Source organism: Thermobia domestica, chromosome 2 (genome assembly GCF_964235325.1).
Source record: "Thermobia domestica chromosome 2, izTheDome1.hap1.1, whole genome shotgun sequence".
NCBI classification, from domain to species: domain Eukaryota; kingdom Metazoa; phylum Arthropoda; class Insecta; order Zygentoma; family Lepismatidae; genus Thermobia; species Thermobia domestica.
Window position 1 is genome coordinate 6,913,468 of NC_137455.1, and position 14,867 is coordinate 6,928,334.

Here is a 14,867-nt window from a genome sequence, read left to right on the forward strand (position 1 = left end):
CACAAATCTTGTCTCGTGCGCATCCCTAGTGAAGGCGAATAAGGTCCTAATATTCAGGAGAGAAAAATAATAATTTAAGATGTTCGTGCAAAACGTCGTGCATTTCTGAAACAACACTTTAAAGAAATGGACATATAAAAAAGGGATTTAGATTTCTGGGCTTTCGGCATCTATGGCCATGTTAGCCAGTCACGTATGAGAGATGACGTCCCTCGGTGATCACACTATTCGGGGAAAGGGAAGGAACAAAGGACTGAGGAAGGAAGGAAGCGGCCTGGGACCTATGAGGAAAACCTCATTCAGGGTGGCTGGCCTGAAAAAGCGTTTTACACTTTTTTTCGACCGAGTACTACCACCGGGAATTGAACCCAGGACCGCTCGCACTGAAGATGAGAGCGTTAGCGACTACGCTACGCGGGCCACTGGACACATACAAAAAAATACTAATGGAACATATCTAAGATGAAATATAACAAATTCGTTGAACAGAGGAAAATATCAGCCAGTAATTTTAACAGCTAAATGTGGCTATTATTTTCAAGGGCCAAAAGTTAGGAAAATTAAGTTGAAAAGTAAGTTTAGATCATGTGTAAAAATAGTAATACGATCACAAATGCTATATACTGTTAAAAGAGAAGTGGTATACAAGTATGATGCGCAGAGAAGTCATTTCTACATGTAATGATTTTGAAGAGAAAATCTACAATTAAGCTCCCGAGATTTTCATAGTTGTCCATGAGGGTATGCCAGGATTTAAAAATATAGGGCTAGCATAAATGATTCATTTATTTTGAAAAGGCTGTATTTTCACAAGCATTACACGTACATACATGAAAGATATATGAAAAGAACCACAAACTCACCAAGTCTATACACCCTTTACAATGTTCAATATGTACACCTTTGGTGACATATGTCCAGACGATAATCGAGCTCATTCCATACATTATGAAGCATATTCAATTGTCTGCACTGATGCGTATTTTGAGTTCCACTAAGGATTGCGTTAGTGGGGGTACATAAACAAGGCCTTAAGTACCCCCACAGGACGAAGTCGCAGGGCGTTAAATCAGGAGATCTGGGAGGCCAGGTGCTTTTCCCTTTACGCAAGCAACCAATGTCCTTGAATTGACGATACCACCGCAAAATACTTTGTTTACATTGCGGTTCTTTTCCATACTATCTTCTGAAAGCGCGTTGCACAGCTATAACAGACGAATATCTGGCATATTCACACTAGGGGTGTTCGATAAGGCTGAGGACCTATCGAACTTCGGGAGTGAAAATTTATCGAGTTGTCATCAGTTACTCGAAACCGTTCGAGTATTTGAAATTATCGAAATTTCGAGTACTATCGAAGTTTCGGGTATTATCGAAATTTCGAGTACTATCGAAGTTTCGGGTATTATCGAAATTTCGAATATTATCGAAAGTTCGAGTATTATCGAAGTTTCGGGTATTAACGACATTTCGAGTATTATAGAAGTTTCGGGTATTATCGACATTTTGAGTATTATTGAAGTTTCGGGTAGTATCGGGTAGTGATGGACAGTTTGGTTCCTTCAACTCTCCAATGATTTCTTCTTGCAGCCAAACTAATCAAACAAATTTTTTCACCTGATAAGTTATTGCAAAGTTGTATTTGTCTAAATCATATGTAATATTATTTTCCTGCCTGCCCCGTTTTGGCGCAATCGGCAAAGTGACTATTAGTAGACTAATGGTGTCTTGGGTTCCAATTCCATTCGGGTGATGCATGTTTTCTCTTCCTCTTTCTCTCTTCTGACAGACTGCTTAAACCTTATACAGATCTGTGGGGGAAAACTTTTTCTTCACTTCATTACTAAGGAGAGGTTTTAATATGAACACCCTGCATATATGTAATACATCCTCGAATGCATTGTTTCCTCCGAACACTCCGATCCCAGAACTTTTCAAAATATTCAAGCGACTCGACAAATGCGATCATATTGATATATTTCTGTATTTGCTGCTTTCAAACAATTCGAGACTCTCGAACAGTTCGAGTGTCTCAAAGTTGTCTAATGTTTCTTACATTTCGAGTGCCTCAAACATTTCGAGAGTCCCGAACATTTCGGGAGTCTCGAACATTTCAAGAGTCTCGATCATTTCGAGAGTCTCAATCATTTCGGGAGTCTCGAAAGTTCGATAATTCGATAAAATTAAAATTCTTTATCGATGAAACGGTTTTGAAATTTTATCGAATTGTTATCGATTACTCGATTATCGGAACAGCCCTAATTCACACACAAAAACTTTTTTCTTGCTTTTCCTCCATTTTCGACAGGTACTAACCTTGTACTGCCACACTCGATCGGAAAGGTAATGGACTCGTGCTGCCACACAGTACAAACGTGGTGAGTTTATGGTTCTTTTCATAATATATCTTTCATGCGTGTACGTGTAATAATTTTGAAAATATAACCTTTTCAAAACGAATGAATTATTTATGCTAACCCTGTATATCTTTGATGAGTATTCAATGTGCATTTTCTAATTATAATTAGGAAAACTTTACAAAATATGAAATCTGTTAATTTCCACTAGAGAACAAAATTTAACCCTTTAAATTCGGTGACCCTGTCATATGTTGGAAAGAATTTTAAAAAGTGTAAGTCCTTCGCTATGGATTACTGAACTGAGCTTTAATACGTTAATATAAATTTAGTTACTGACACATAGTGATCTGCACGGACCGGGTTTTGGGCGATTCGATATTGCCTTCTCTTCAGGTCGAGCCAATTAATTGCAGTTGGTTTTCGTTACACGATAATTGGAATAAAGCCAAACGCCGAAGTCTGTGTGTATGCAGGTGAAGTGAAAGGTATTACAAATCGCAATATTTATAGTTACTTTAGCTTAGCAGCGGCTTGCTTATCAGGCCGGACCGAAATAATTATAATTTAATGGGGACATTAGTAACGAAGCTATTTGTCCCCATGACGAAAGGCCAATGACCCACATACACTGCACATTAAAAATTCAAAGTAAAACTTCTTAACAGCCCTGATCACTGCGAAATTAAAATGTCGCTAATTTTACAGTAATTATGGGATATCTTCAAACAGATAAAAGATAATCGAAATGTGGAACAAGAGCGCCCAAGACAATATTATTTTGCATAAGGTACGGTTATCACGAGTCACCTAGTAGCTTTCCGTTTGCAGCCATTTATAAACGCGAAAATAAATGCCGATTTTCTAAATGGCTGAAAATCGAAAGAAGATAAGTGACTCGGATAACGGTATCTCATGTAAAATAATATTGTCTAGGAAGTTCTTGTTCCACTTTTCGATTATCTTGTATCTATTTGAAGATATTACATAATTACTGTATGTAAGATTAGCGGAATTTTAATTTCGCCGTGATGGAGAATCTTAAAAAATGTAGTTCAAATAAAAGTACTACACAGTAAGACATTAAAACAGAAGAAGTATAGGAATTGAAACAGAGGTTGTAAAAAGAGTAGAACAAAAAACATAATATATGTAATACCGCCAAAAAATAGCAATATTAGTAACCCATAATACGAAAAGCTTCTGAACAGTTCCCGGGTTTGGGCCAAAAATTCTGGGAGCAAAATCCTCCAAAACTTTTCGGGTCCGGGCTGAGCTGGGCAGAAGTACATTCGGGCTGGATTGGGCTTGGGCCATGCAAGTCTATTGTCACATCAGTTCCTATAAATACATGAAGAGATTTTTTTGACTCACATGCGTGCTAATTCTTAAAAGACTTTTTGAGTAAATCAGTAAGATAGTGAAATCGGCCCTTGATTTAAATTGGGTCGTTACTGACCCAAAATGTTAGTCTTGACCTAAAACCATCCTAAAAGAGTTTCGATTCCCTGCCACCACCCTTACCGAATTATCGTAGCATACATGCTGCTCAAAATTTAATATTTTTAAATTTTGGTGGTGGTGGTCCAAATAATTTGAAAGCTTCACAGATTGTAGAGATTATGTAGATGTAAATGTGAAGAAAAAATCGACGCGTATTTTCTTGTTTATTTTGCGTGCTGAAAATTTCAAAAAAGAGGGGGGCACATCGCTGATTATTAGTTCAAAATATTGTAATACCCTGAGGTACAACAAATATTTTTTTTCATGGTCTGAAAGTGATGGCAACATTGTCAAAAAAATTAAAAGTGAATAAAAAGTGTCAGACCCTGAAAGTATTATCACTTCCTCTATTATAAAAAATAATGAGTAAACATGTCATGAATGTCATAAGAGCAACACTGAAGTTTAAATAAGAATATAATTCGACAGGTAAAATCCATCTTTTCTTATTTTTTCTAATACCTTAAATTTCCTAACATGTTTTATAAGACCTCTGATGAAGGCAACAGAGAATCGCCGAAATGATAACGTACGTATTGAAAATGTGTTCTCTACGCCTATAACTGATTATAAGTTGAACATATAATGATCTAATCGTAAAATACATACTTGTCGGAAGTCCTGAGGATTTGATATACATAAATGTGCTTTTGTACGTGGTGTTCCGAGTATCGATGAAATAATATTCCGCGGCTTGTGAGTTCCATAGCCGTTCAGCTCCTCCAGACTCTCTCCTGAAAGAAGACAAAAAGATAATGGAAATTAATATTACACTCATAGAATTAAAAACAAGATGTATCATAATCTTCGGTTTATTACTACTTCTTTCATGATAAATTGTTCGTAAAATATTCACAGCTCGAGTATCAAAGTGTGGAAACGCTATGACCCAGTGAAAGTATGCTTACCCCTTTTAAGTTTACATTACCTTCACGTGGACTTCGAGGTGGACAAACGTCGTAATTCTAAATTTTCGAGGTTCTTCTGTTTCCACAAACTTTACTATCATTCCATCAGTTATTACTTGATATACAGTATAAAAACAGAATAATTTTTAAAAAAATCACTGGTATTTGATGTGTGTAAGGTATTGAAGTAAATTCTAAAATTGTTGTCACACAGCAAGGATTTATACGATAATGAGCAAATACCAGCACAAAATAAAAAATAATAATAATAAACATACAGCAATTGCACTAATAGATAGGTGGAAATGTAGAGTAACCTCTCCTATCATCCCGTATATAAAATCACTATTTACTAGAAGTCATAAATATCATACAATTATACTAAGAAATATTATTTTTAACTTTAAGTCCCGTAAGAGACAATTAATAATGTTTCATACATTTGAATTAATTATTGTGATTGTTTTTGGGAAAATAAAAGGGCAATTTTACCTAAGATTTTACTCAAATTCCTTATTCTAATCGATTTCCTGACGAAGAAAATGGTTTTATTTTACTTGTCATCAACACAACAGGCAAAACCCAATTATAGTGTTGGTGTATTACAAAATAAATTTACAATTTTTTCTTAAACATATAATTCATGTTACAGATGTCAATTTCTTTGTGTTCGATACATAATTTGTTATAAGATGAACATGATCTTCAGATTGGTGACTTTAATAATATGCTGATAGTTGCTTTTTTTTTTTTTTTTAACAATAGAACAGGCCAGAGTAATTAGCACGAGTTTGAAGTGTAGGGATATGAAAATTTAGTGTCGAAATGAGATCCGTTTTCTACTATTTAATGGAAAAAAATCAAATCTATTACATTGTGCCTTTGTTCAAATGTAGGGATACAGGAGTTGTCTATTAATGTTAGATAGTTTTCATAAGGAGGATACATTCCAGTTCTCTTATATGCCACGTATTTGATCGATTTAGATTGGACTTTTTCCAGTTGGTGTCGGTATTGCTGTTGTGATGGGTTCCAGTTCACAGCAGCATATTCCAGTTTTGATCGGACACAGGAATAATACATTTTTGTTAGTGTAGTAATATTGTTAAACTTTTTTCCAATTATAATTATGAGCCCTAACATCTTGAGAGATTCATTAAGTATGTTCACTATGTGGTTATTAAATGTTGGTATGTATCAAATATAACTCCAAGATCTTTGACTGAATTTAATCTATTTAGTAAGATCTGATTCATTGAATAATTAAACTCTATTTGATTTTTTTTTTTCTAGTAAAGGATAAAATGTTACATTTATTTATGTTCACATTAAGTTTGTGTTAAGAGAACACCAGTTAGCAGTATTTTCCATGTCGTGTTGCAAACTGAGACAGTCATAAATGGTCATTTTCCTACCGTATTTTTGGAGGTCATCAGCAAAAACACGAAACATAATTGTTTTCTTACGGAATAGTAAATCCCATTAACGATTTATTTCAAATATCGAAATTAATATCTCAATTTCCAGTATCGAAACGCTGCCATATGAAAATTTACGGAAATTTCCTTTCTTACATCATCAACAACAACAAAAGTTTGTTTCCCCGTACAAAGTAGTTTAATTACTATGGTACGGAGTGGTGTATAATACAATAATGTGAAACTCCTACTTAAGCTATGGTAATAAAGGTCCGAATTAACATTAATTTTCACGGATTATAACATACACTAAAATTTACATACTAATTCACGGCCTATTGTGGAATAGTGAGTATACAACCACAGCAAATAATAATAATAATAATAAAAATACTAAAAACAATTCACAACGATTAAGCAAGATCGGTCCGTCAGTGAGAAAACAAAAGATTTCCCATCCCTGCATAATCATATGTTGAATGCTTCCACTGCAATGTCACCTCGAAGTGTGTGAATTTTACCTACTTCTGATTCTTTAGTAACCCTGACCACAGCTATAAACAATACAAATAACATGCAGTTTCTCATGTCCCACCTTCCACCAAAGTTATGTCCTAAAGGTAACAAAAATGCTGCTATTATAGCCTTTTTTCTTGCATTTTACTATATTTATGTCTTTTTTTTTTTTTTTTAACAAATCAAACACAGGAAGTAATTACCGTACTAAAGTGGAACGCGAAAAAAAATTGCAATTGTAATTTTGGAAGGATATACCAGTCTATTGGAAGCGACTAGTATATCCACTGAAATTAGTTATTTTTTTTAAACAGTATTTGTATATTTTGTCATATACCGGTAGGACAACCTTTACTGTGGCTTCATTTTAGTTGAACATTCCGCGATTATGCACCGAGGCTAAGGGTAATAATGATAACGAATGAAATAGTGGAATGAAGAAAGTAGGAGAAAACGTACACAAGAAAACACATACACATGGAGTTTTTTTCATCGTAAGTTTACTTTGCGCGAGCTGGGATCGATCCAGGAACTCCATGGAACACCACAGATGAACGCTCTACCACTGAGCTGTAACGTAATTATACAAACACACAAAATCGTTGTTAAAAATATCACAATTTTTCAACAGAATTCGTAACTAATACTTCCACGGTAACTAATACTTCCAAGTCCCTACGATGGAAGAATAATGCTTAAAGATCAATACAAAGCTTCCTAACGGCTATACGATTAGCAGGGCCGTAACTTGTGGGGGCAAGTAGGAGGGGCAACTGTCCCCAGGGAAGGTCCCCGCCATTCGAGGGGACCCACTAAGACAAAATTTTCTTACTCCATATACAATACGAACATGATATAAATGACGCATCAGATTCACTACATTACATAAACAAAACAACAAACAAAAGGTGAATAAAACAAAAATGAGTCGTGGGCTCATTTCAGTAAAAAATGTCTACTATTAGGGGCCCTAGAAATAATATTTATTCGTATGACCTTGAGATTTGACAATATTGTCCCCTTTATTAATTTGTCATGTATAGAACGGACCATGTATAGAACGGGATACTTGGATATGGACTACAGAATATCCTCATGAATTACATGAAAGTTCCAGTTCATCCTGGGAAATTGGGAGCATCGTGCACAATTCCAAGAAGAATAGACTCAAATAGTGTGACGTCACATCCGTCTCGTTTAGGGATAGCCACAAAGTTCCGGTTCCGCGAGGAACCGGTTCCAGACCTTGATTCGAAAACCCCCAAAGACCCGTAAAGGAGGCACAAAGTTCACCTTCACAACATTGCAAAGAGGACCATGCGCTTGTGCCCTCCCCGCCCAGACCCGCTTGTGACCCCAGAAAAAAATTTTGGTCCACCAGTGGGTGTTTAGCCAAATGAGTTGGCCAGTTTGCCTGTTTAGCCAATGAGTGTGCCAGTTACCCAGTTTATTTAGCCAAATAAGACAAGAGGCTGCCGCCTGGGCGCCTGTCTGTCGCTTCCACCATTTCATCTAGCACACTGTTCGCAGCCTGCCAGCAGCTCGGGTTTAGCGTAGGGATGGTCACAAATTTTCGGTTCCAGAGGAACCGGTTCTTGAAGATCCGGCTTTCAGAACAGGTTCTAGACCTGGATCCGAAAAACCGGTTCCAGACCTGGATCTTCTAGAACCGGATCCGTTCAGACCCGAAAACCGGTTCCACCAGGAACCGGTTCTGGCCATCCCTAGTCTCGTTGCTATGGTGATCGTAGTTTTATTGGGAATGCGGCGTAGGTTCGAAACTGCGTAGCATCGAAACTGCGTACGATCGAAAAATTCAGCTCAAAACCTGTTTCGATCCTACGCAGTTTCGATCGTACGCAGTTTCGACGCTACGCAGTTTCGACGCTACGCAGTTTCGACCGTACGCAGTTTCGATCCTACGCAGTTGCCCTGAAATAATTTAAGTTTTAATCATGCGCTCAAAAAATATATTTTTTTTCTCTCTCTTTAATTTGTTTAACCTGTGCAGCTATAAATTAGGGTTATATTCATGGACTCCACACGACCTAAACTGCGTAGGATCGAAACTGCGTACGGTCGAAACTGCGTAGCGTCGAAACTGCGTAGGATCGAAACTGCGTACGGTCGAAACTGCGTAGCGTCGAAACTGCGTAGGATCGAAACTGCGTAGGATCCACACTGCAGGTAGGATGGACAAGTTACAGGCGTATGGATTGAGAATCAATTATGATTTGTAATGATGACTATGTCAGAAGTGTAATACTAACTTTGAAACAGCTTCGACGGAATATAATGTAAAATAGTTATGTAATATGAAGAATTTAAAGTAATAAAGAATATGATGTATAATGAATATTGAAGGATAATAATAATAATAATGTTTAACGAATATTTCGATTGTAAAGATATTATTTCTAAAGGCTATCAGAAAGTTAGAGAAACAAAAGTCAGATAAAGATTCATATGCTGTTCTGTGTGTACTTGTCTGCGTAATATGAATGAAAATTTATATGATTTTATGTACAGCTTAACGACCTAATCACCAGTTATTCATATGTATGTCAACAACGTTACAATATTGTACTTCGCTTTGGGAGTTTCTCATTTGTACGCTGAACCTCAAATCGATTTATAATTGGAACACGTACCCGTGGGGGTAGGAGCATTTCAATGTATTCCGTTACATTTCACAAAAATATTTTTAACCGTAAAAGATTCGAAATTAAACTACTATTCAAATAGAGAATAAAATTACGAAAGTTTACAACTATTACTGGAAATCAATGCTGTCATCCATTTTGAACATTTTAAAAGAACATAGTTTCTAATGTATTGAAATTTCATTTCTTATGAATAGTTTGAAACGTTGTAAATAGTTGTAAAGAACCTGCAGAAAATTCGTCAAAATCCTCCTACAATGGGGAAGCCGTGTTAGACATGGAGTTAGTGGATGCAGATGGTGGCATTGGAAAAGTCCGGGTCTCCCGAGCACAGTGGTGATATCAGAAACCGGGCCCCAGCCATGAGGCTCCAGAAAAATGGGGTCCCGAAGTTTTGGGCGTGGGTTCTTTCTATACGCCTATTAAACATGGAATTGTATGTGGGTGGGTGGTGAAGTTTTTAAATGTTCGGGTCGTCTGAGCACAGTGTTAACGTCAGAAATTGGGCCCTTGTCTCAAAGGTCCAAAAATGGTGTCCCGAAATTTTGAGCTTGGCTTCATTATATTTTTCTTTTAAGCATGGAGTTATTGGATACATATTGTGGTGTTGGAAAGCTCCGGGACCTGAGACTCCAGAAATGAGATCCCAAAAGTTTGGGTTCAGGTCTCTTTTATTTGCCTATTTAACATGGTGTTGTACTATAGTGTTAGCGTTTGAAAGGTCGGGGTCGATTAACGAAAGCGGTAATGTCAGAAATTGGGCCCTGGCCTCGAAGCTCCAGAAAATGTAGTTCCGAAATGTTGGGCTTGAGTCCACTCTATTTCTCGTTTCAGCATGGAGTTGTTGCATACAGATGGTGACGTTGGAAAGATCCGATTCCCCTCAGCACAGTGGTGGTCAGGAACCGGGCCCCCAACATGGAGCCCCAGAAATGGAGTCCCAATGTTTTGGGCATGAGCCCCTTCTATACGCCTATTACACATGAATTGTTGTACGAAGGTGAAAAACTTGTATCTTCGTTAAAAAAAAAAAAAAAAAAAAGTATCTTCCTTATAATTATTAGATAATAATCTCAGCTCCTAAACACGTATAAAAGATACCGAAGTTATATTTCAGCAAAAAACAATTACCATAAAACATCTCTTTGCATGTGTAATGACTGAAATGTATTATACTTTGCTTCCCTCCCAAATAAATAAATAAATAAATAAACGATTACAGTCGATAAGCGTAAATCTGGCAGAACCTATTTTCCGAAATCTAAAACAAATCACGCAGATTGTTTATTGCTTGTTCGCGATTGTCCACATCACATTTTCGGTTTTTCATTGTATGTAATTAACTATACCATAACAGAAATTCCCGCTACGAACAAATTACACGTTAGGTATACGCCTATGTGTCTCGTCTCGAGGACTTCCGGGCCGCAGTGGCTTAGTGGCAGAGGGTTCACACATGCTGCGGGGCCCTGGTTCTATACCAACTTGCGCAAAGTGGGGTTTGTGGTGAACAAACACCGTGTGTGAGGGTTTTCTTGGAGTTTCCCTTTCCCACAACTCTTTCATTTCACCATTCCATTTATTCTCATCATCTGCGTCTCCTTTAGTCTACCCAGGATGACAGTCGGACATAAAACTTAAAGATTGCATTTTCATTTTCACATTTGGAGACCCTGTATCTGTGTTCCTTGAGTGCCCCAAATGCTAAATAATAATGGGTTGGAAGGCCCATGAAGTTTAGTACCTGGTACACTTATTATCTCAACTTGCCCAAAAAGTTAAGGGCTCACGTTAAGTTAACGCCCCAAAACTTTGATTTTCACACCTTATTAACTATATTGGCCCAAAAGATGAAATTTGTTAGCCCATCGATCTTTATCTCGACTAGCCTAGAAAGTTGGGAGGCTCTGGTGAAGTTAGCTCCCAAATTTTCGGCGCCTATATCACATTAACTATGGGAGAACGAAAGCTGAAATTTGGTAGCCTATCCAGCCCGTAGACAGTACTATGTAGGCCATTCATTCTCTGGACCAGCCCAGAAACTTTGGGGGGGGGGGGGGGCTCACGTTAAATTAGAGCCCGAAATCTTTGGCGCGCATATCTCATTAACCCTTTCGGGACAAAATCGATTTTGGGGTTTTTGGTAGACTTTCAGTTAATGATTTATTGCCCAAACACTGTTATCCCGATTGATATCGTTTACGTCTTGTATTTTAGAAGAGGGACATGGCTATTTTTTGGTGTAAGTTAGATTGCAGTGTTGCTAACGGGAGGGATTATTGAAAAAATGTAGGAGTGAAATTTAAAAAAAAAAATCCCTAGCCGAATTTCATGATTTTTTCTAGCTGGGAACACCGAAGCCACAGGGGTTCAAGTCACCTAAAAAGAATTTTCTGGTATGTTGACAAGGTACAGTAAAAACCTGAAGTCGCTGGCTGCCATACAAAGAGAGAAAGAAAAAAACTCTCTCATAATACACATCAAATTTTGGCACTTCTTACGCGTCAGAAGCAAAAATCAGCATACATGGTGGTTCACCGTCTTCCCTAATTATTCAATCGTGCTCCTCTATGGTGCGTTTTGTAGGCCAAGAATGATTCCAGACAGTTGTACGTTGGTTTGAATATAGCCAAGGACACTGAAATAATAGGGGGGAAAGGATAAACTTCCCAAATTTTTTACAAACAATTACAATTAACATTTTCTGTAGCTGGCAACATTGCTACCACTCAGAAGCAAACAATTTTAAAGTAATCTTTGGCCCACCAATAATATATTCAGCTAGTATCATGATGATATCTCTCAAATTAAGCATGTAATTTTAAAAAGTATATCATTTTTCCTAGAAAGTCACTATTATCCTTAAAATTATGTAATATGGTATACTGTAAGACCGGAATTGTAGTGTCCCCAATTATCCAAGTGAAACTTTTTATAGTGCGTTGTGTAAGTCAAGGATGAGGCTTCCAGAATCTGGTATGTTCGTTCCAATGTAGCCAATAGAAGAGAAGGAAATAAGAGGCAAATTTTAGAAGGGAAAAAAGGAAATTTTTACCAAAAAAAAGTCTGGAAATAAATAGTTCTATGGCTGGAAATACTGCTAAGAGACAGATGCAACTATCTTCAAATAAACCTTAGCCCACCACTAATATATCCTGAAAGTATCATGTCGATATTGAATAAACGAAGCTAGTAATTAAAAATTAATAGATTATGGTAAATATAAAAGTGAGAAAAATCAAGGATTAGAACCTTAATACGAAAATGAAATGAAATGAAATCTTTTAGTTTCACGTCCTACGGTTATGCCGGTTAGGCTAAAGTAGACGCTGATGATGAGAAATGAATGAAATGGTGGAATGAAAAAAGTGGAAGGAAACGGGAGAACCCCGATAAAACCCACACACACGATGTTTAGAACCTAAATACGAATTTATGGTGCGCCTCCTAATTACGCAATTGCAACGATCTGTGCCCAAGTTTGTTCAGTAAGGACCGATGTTTGACTGACGTAGTTCACTTGCGCTCGGACGTATAGGTACGGAATTATAAACATAAACTTCGAAAATTGACAAATCTGAAAATACTTTATCTTCGCATTGAATTTGGACCCCTCCTCCAAAGTAAGTTCATGCGTATGGTACGTACCACCATACTACGATTTTTAATTTCAGTAAAAATCCCTTTGTTTTCTCTCCCCCAGGATAACTATATACTCTGCCAGTTAATATGTTTAAAACATTTGGAGTGATGTATCGTCATGTGTATAGATTAACCTCTTGCACACAGAGAATGTTTCTTTTCCAAGATTTAAATAAAACTGAAATGTTTTCCATTTCCATACAGAATTCAATTCACCTAAGATGTCCAAAGTTCACCTAAGATGTCCACAACAATTTTTATGGAGGTAGTTGGAGAATACTTTATATCATAGGCCCGTAGTTAAACTCCCTCTATAAAAATTGTTGTGGAAGCACCTCAGGATTCTGACATACGCATTTTTGGATAGGGCACATACTAGTTCCTAAGTTAAGTCTTGACCCGACTGCGGTAGGTCCCATAGTTTTGGAGCTATGGACCTTTAAAATTCCTTTTTTCATGTTTTTGGCAGCCTATAACACGTAAACCGTCGCTTGTAGAGGGATAAATTCTTAAGGTCTTTTGAATTTGGATAATCAGAGTGCTCCTTTAACCCGCGTATATTCGACGATAACCGTTCGGGATAAAATCTGCTCGCCATGTAGACCTAATTTTATTACAAAATGACGACTGTCTATTTACTTTATTTTGTAGTTCTTCCATATTCACTTTCAAATGATCGGCGCCAGTTGCCATCTAATAAAGTTGATGCGTTTGTTGCTTCTAGTACACAACCGCTTTGAAAAAGAAGCAATAAATGCATCAAATGTGGGAGATGAATTTAGAACACCAAAATGGTACATGCCTAGCACATCTTGTGCTGTTAGGGTTTCTTCAGAAACATTTTGTAAAACAATTGAAAACACATCGCGCGGTTTGTATTTTGAAATTTTGCGTATACTTGGATTTGTTTAAGTATTTCTTTCTACTGTGTTTGCCTGTAGCTTCAGTTCATAAGCCTTTATAATTAGATACCCAACATATATGGCAATCACGCAGAAAACAACACCGAAGATTCTACACTTGTGTTAACACACAGGCTGTGTGTCATTTCAACTAGCGGCATTTGACACACAACTCCAAACGGAGAGTGAGTTGTTCTAACCACTTGTTTGTGTTATATTTTAACACAATCGTGCTAACACATAGGCATGTCGTTGAAATAATACAACGATTTTTTACAGTATAGGCACTTCCAGTAGAACTACAAGGATTAAATTTGGCAAAGTTTTTAGCCTCCTGGGACTATATAGAAAATTTCCAAAAGTGAATATTTTCCATTTTTAGCAGCTTTAAAGAGACAAAAAACTGTGTAATTTAAATAGACTTTTTGGATGTACAAAATCTCATATTTTAGGTACCGTAATTGAAATCGGAATAAAAACTAGGAATTTTGGTATGTTAGTAGGTTTATGAGGCGCGAGGCCGTAGGATGAGAAATTTTGTATCTGGTGACAAATTCCCACCTACTTAAAACTAAACTGATTATATAAACATTCAATTTTGCCAATTGCCAAGTTCATAAAGAAATTGAAAATCACAGCAACTGGGTAAGTAAGAAAATGCTAATCCAAATGTCAATTGAAAGAAACGGAAGTCTTTTAAGTAAATATTGGCAGCAACGCATTCTAATTTTCCAACTTGGTCAAAAGTTAGCAGGGTTGGAAAAAATACAGTTTAAAAAAAAAGAACAAAACGCGTGTTTAAAACATGAAAAAAGTGTTTAAAATGTTTTAAAGATGTTTTAAAAAACACACAAAAAAGTAAAAGTACATGTTTTAAACATTTTGAACAGTTTAAAATATTATTTTAAACATATTTCAAAATCGTGTAATCACGTATTTATTAAGACTTTTTGCTCTT

General features: G+C 36.7%; 1 protein-coding gene across 2 annotated transcripts in view; it reads right to left on the reverse strand.

The window, feature by feature from the left end:
- par-6 (partitioning defective protein 6) overlaps nt 1-14,867 on the reverse strand; it is a 139,526-nt gene that overhangs the window by 24,464 nt on the left and 100,195 nt on the right. For both annotated transcript variants that reach the window (XM_081738304.1, XM_081738308.1), the window contains exon 3: nt 4,470-4,594. In XM_081738304.1, coding sequence (XP_081594430.1) covers nt 4,470-4,594 — 125 coding nt within the window. The remainder of the gene's footprint in view (nt 1-4,469; nt 4,595-14,867) is intronic.